Below are 5,321 nucleotides of genomic sequence, written 5' to 3'. Positions count from 1 at the left end.
GACAGTGATAATCAATCGGGGGAGCCCGAAAAATATGCACCCCGAGTGACCTTCAGAAGGTTTTAGCCGTCTGTCGTACGTCATGGCATCGGACACAGGCCCGATCGGACACATTTTGTATCGGGTTGCATATTTCTGTAAAGCACAATATTTTTGTGTGCGTATGGACTTACAAATGATGGAAAATTATCTGCTTTACAGAACAGTTAACCCGGGTTAACCTTCTGAAGGTCACTCGGGGTGCATATTTTTCGGGCTCCCCCGATTGATTATCACTGTCAGAGTCACAACAAAGGTTTTTACCAAGAAAACCGCAAGAAAATATCAAAATTCGGAAAAGGCCCTATTCTACATAATTACCTTAACCTGCAATGCATGCTAATTTTACTTAAGTTTACTCTATAAACTCATATCATTATTTAAACTTTATGCATATATTAAATATAAGTTTATAAGTAGATCATTTTAAATTTTAACTTCCTATTATTTTGAGGTTAATGTATATACAGATTTTTTATTTTACACAACAACATAAATTCCCATAAAGCACAAGAACGTCCTGCAACATTGCAGCAACATTGCAATGTTGCTGCAATGTTGCTGCAATGTTGCTGGACGTTCTTGTGCTGTATGGGTTAGTATACATATAGGTTCCAACGGTCGTAGTAATAAACTCAAAGTGTGGTGTGTGATTCAATATAAAGTAATATTACTTTTCGGTTTCTAAAAATAATGATAAAATATTTTTTTATTTTGTATACATGCATTATTAAAATTCTGCGTTTAACATTTAAGAAAGTAAAAGTTAAAATTTACTTTATAATATTTTTTTTCAGGTACACTAATAATTAAAAGTTCACAATTTTTAGCCGAAAAACTAAATGGATAGAAAACGTAAAAATTATTCCTCATTGTCTGAAAGACATATTCGTAGAATTATTGCAAATAAAACTGCTTCTGATTTATTAAATATTTCAAATTTTTCAAACATTAATGAAAACTTTGAATCGAGAGACGACAAATTACCACATTCTAACATAATAATAACTTAGAATTGTTAAATGATGAATTTGTTAACAGTAACGAAGCATGTGCACATGATGATCTAATCTATAGCGATACAGTTGAAGATGATTTGGAATCAAATGAAGAACCAATAGAAAGTGATACATACAGATGAGTTAGATGAAGAAACGGTGGTAAATTGTAATACAGGAAGTGTGGACGTTGTTGATAAAATTAGAACTTGTGAAGATAATCAATTTATTCAGGCTATAGCTTCTTGGGCTATTATATTTAATATTTGTCATGTTGCACTTTTGGCTCTTTTAGCTATATTATGAAAGTTCACGAGTCATTCATTTCCAAAAGACCCTCGAACTTTATTAAAAACGCCAAGGCATACTGCAATCGTTGAAATGGGGCTTGGACAATATTGTCATTTTGGCTTAAAAAACGCTTTAACGCATATGTTAGATGAATACATGAAAGTTATGGGTCAAATTACTGATAATCTTGACATTTTTATAAATATAGATGGTTTACCGATTTCCAAATCAAATAATTCTGCTTTATGGCCTATTTTATGTTCAGACACAGTTTTAAAGTCGGTTTTTATTGTCGGTGCATATCATGGTGAAACCAAACCTCATAATAACAACGAATTCTTACGATATTTTGTTGATGAAGCAATTTCATTAATAAATAATGGTCTATTTTATAACGGAATTAAAGTAAAAATTAATTTACATGGCTTGATTTGTGATGCTCCGGCAAAATCTTTTGTTTTGGGTGTAAAAAATCATAGCGGTTATAATAGCTGTACACGATGCACTGTTAAAGGTGACTACATTGATGGGCGGTTATGTTTTCCAGCGATAAAAATAGTTGATAATTTACGAACCGATCAAGATTTCGCTTGCAATAAATATGATAATTACCAAACTGGAGAGACAATTTTAAAAGAATTTTAAAATTTCCTAATTTTTGATTAGTTTCCAACGTAGTACTTGATTATATGCACTTGATATGCTTAGGAGTTGTTAAAAAATTAATATTAGTTTGGGTTCAAGGTCCTCGTACTGTAAAATTGTCTCAATTATTGAAATATTTGTGTTAACGTTTTTTATAATATTTTGCGCAAGCTGATTAATAAACTCTTATTAAAATAAAATTTTAATGCTTTAGAAATTTTTTAAATCATATTAAGTTATGTTAAGTGTTTTTTAAATGTTTTTCCGCAACGGATGGTTCTTTATCGCAGGTTTTTTATCAACTCTGTTAGCTTTACATTAAGCGACTGCTTGTACCCATACAGCACAAATTGTTACAGAAAGGTTTCAGAAAGATTTCAAAATTATTTAAATATTTTGAAATTTTAAAAAATGACGCAGTAGTCAATCATTGCTTTATTTCAACGTTCCATATGGGTGACTCAAAAAGCGAGAAAAATCTTTTTGTAATATTCGCATTACTTTTTCAAATTTATTACATACTGAAACATTTCTGTTGCATCATTTCATATGACATATTGCAGAATTCTGTTTGAAATGTTGAGCATGAAATGTGAAATATTGAAATAATTTTGAAATCTTTCTGAAACCTTTCTGTAACAATTTGTGCTGTATGGGAAGAATTGTTAAATCAGATTTCAGGATCTTTATTAAATTTACAAAATAGTATGCCAAATGATTTTGTTCGACGCCCTCGATCGTTAAAAGACATAAAAATGTGGAAGGCAACAGAATTACGACAGTTTATTCTTTACACAGGTCCTGTTGTATTAAAAGGCATATTAAGAGAAGATTGTTACATAAATTTTATAACTTTACACATTGCCATAACAATTCTTGCTAGTTCTATTCTTTCAAATGATCATAATAATATTATGTGGGCTCAAAATTTATTAGAATATTTCTTAAAATGTTTTAAATAAAGTTACGGTGCTAAATTTATGTCTCATAATTTACATAATTTGTTACATATTTGTTCTGATGTGCAAAAGTACGGACCTCTCGACGAGTTTAGTGCTTTTAGATTCGAAAATTATATGTTAAATATCAAGAAAATGCTTCGAAAGAATGAGAAACCTCTTCAACAATCATCAAGGAGATACACAGAAATGAACAATTGTTACTTGCCTATTAAAAAACGGGAAAACAGTTATGAAATGCGTTTTCAAAAATCTCACTTAAACGGACCATTAATAGAAGGATATAACGTTTCTTCTCAATATAAAATATTACACACTAAAACATATACGATTCATGCAAACAGCTTAAATAATAATTGTATTTTACTTGAAAATGGAACTCGGGGTGGAAAGAAGCGGAGGGAGAAGAGGGAGATCGAGCAGGAAGAGGAAGCAGAGAAGAGGAGAAGAAGGATGATATGGAGGGGGGTTGAAGGAGAGGATAGGGAGGAGAGAGAGCGGATAATAAGAAGGGCGATAAGAGATTGACTTAAGAGAGAGGCAGAGGTAGAAAAGGTTATAGAAAGACAGGGAGAGGGGGGGGGGAGAGTAGTAGCGATAGTGGAGATGACGGATCGAGAAGATAAAGATACTAGAGGGAAGGGAGTGGATGTGGAAAAAATGGGGATTGAGCGTACACACAGAAAAATATATACTACCTGCAAGTAAATATTATTTGTTCCAAGTATTTGATAAGTTTATATATCCGCAAATCTATCATAATGTCGTCGCAAGTGTTATACTCGTATTTTCTCAAAACATATTCTGGTTCTTAGTAAGTCTAGTATTTCAAACAAGAATACATAGAATTATTTGAAGCAAAACAATTTGTTTCTTCTGATTTTATTAAAAGAAGCATATGGAATTCTTCAATAAGTTTTATAATTTTCTTCAAAGAAGAATAAATTCTTTCTTTGAGTATAAAATGGCAAGCTTTTCTAAGACTAGTAACAAGTATATCTTAAAACTATTATTAAGAAAATATTCTTTGTTGAAGCAAACTATTACTTAAACGGAATAAAATAAACTGAGTAATTACTTTTCTTGACTGTACAATAATATTTTTCTGTGTGTAGGTGAGGATTTAAATATGGAGGAGAGGAGGACGAGATGGAGGATGATGGAGAGGGCGAGAATAGAAAGGGAAAAGAGAAGGGAGGTATGGGTGGAGAACAGAAGGATGTGGGTGGATGGCAAGGAGTGGAGATGGACAGGGGGGAAAAGGGAAAGGAAGGGGGGAAGAGAGAGGGAGAGGCCGTATAGTGTAGCAACCTACCCCAGGGCAGGGGTAAAAAGTTACACTGACCAAATTTTACAATTTCATTAATTCTTTATAGTTGTAGCAGGCCGATTCTCGAAATTTCTATTGTATTTTAAAGCTAAAAGATCACTCAGTCAAATATGACTATATTTGTATGAAACAACTGAACTAGTAAAATACAGGATAACATTTTCCTAAAAATGTCATAACCAACCCCAGTCTCCCCTATATTTCAATTGTATACAATACTGAGTATTCTTGTAATTATCCTTCGTCTATCATCACACGCAGTGTTGTGAAATAGGAGAGTATAGTCGAAATATACTGTAACATAGAATAAAATAATTATGTGATAATTCATAAAGATACCATTACAATTTTGCTCATATCTTTTTTTTCAAAGATATATTTTATTATTCTATATATTTTATTATTCTATAGTTTAAATATTCAGTAATAACGAAAACAAATATTAATAGAAAATTTGCAAAATATGGAATTGTTTGTGGTGGTGCTATAATACGTAATAAGGATGAGGTATATTATAATAGTATTTTTATAAATTTTTCCAAATAAATACGAAATTTGATCTTACTTTTGCAAAATAATTAAAAGATAGTTCCGGCAGAAGACAGGGAATTGAAATTATTATTGGTTTCTGACATCGCATTATAAAAAATTGCAGATTTTGCCGTATTTGAATGAAATTATTCAAATGATTCTTTTCGAGTAAATGGAATACTACTTGTCCGATCTCAGAGTTCTGGGAAAAAAATAATAAATATTTTAAAAATTACAATTAAATACACAAAATAGTAAATTTAAATGACAAACAATTTACCGTACGCATCAAAAATTCTGCTGGCCACATATACATAAATACTTCTGCTAAACATGCTGCAGCCAAACCGCTAAACTGGACTAAATCTGGTAGAGGTGGCTCCTATGTAAAAAATATTGATGTACTATAATGTTCTTACATTTTTGTGCTCTTACACTACAATTTTCAGATTTAATTTATCAAAATTATTTCCTATTTGTGAAAATAAATCAAGAATATACATATGTATACTGATTTGATGATGTGCA

At 31.2% G+C, this 5,321-nt stretch overlaps 1 protein-coding gene across 1 annotated transcript in view; it reads left to right on the top strand.

The window, feature by feature from the left end:
* Nucleotides 1–4,081: 4,081 nt before the first annotated feature.
* Nucleotides 4,082–5,321, top strand: part of LOC105559620 (troponin I-like) — a 2,317-nt gene continuing 1,077 nt past the window's right edge. Inside the window, exon 1 of the mRNA XM_012008051.1 lies at nucleotides 4,082–4,157. Within this exon, the coding sequence (XP_011863441.1) occupies nucleotides 4,082–4,157 (76 nt within the window). The remainder of the gene's footprint in view (nucleotides 4,158–5,321) is intronic.

This window comes from Vollenhovia emeryi, unplaced genomic scaffold (genome assembly GCF_000949405.1).
Source record: "Vollenhovia emeryi isolate VEMERY1.0 unplaced genomic scaffold, V.emery_V1.0 DF939262.1, whole genome shotgun sequence".
In the NCBI taxonomy this organism is placed as follows: Eukaryota; Metazoa; Arthropoda; class Insecta; order Hymenoptera; family Formicidae; genus Vollenhovia; species Vollenhovia emeryi.
The sequence above is the reverse complement of the archived record's forward strand: the minus strand, read 5'-3'. Positions and strand labels throughout refer to the sequence as shown.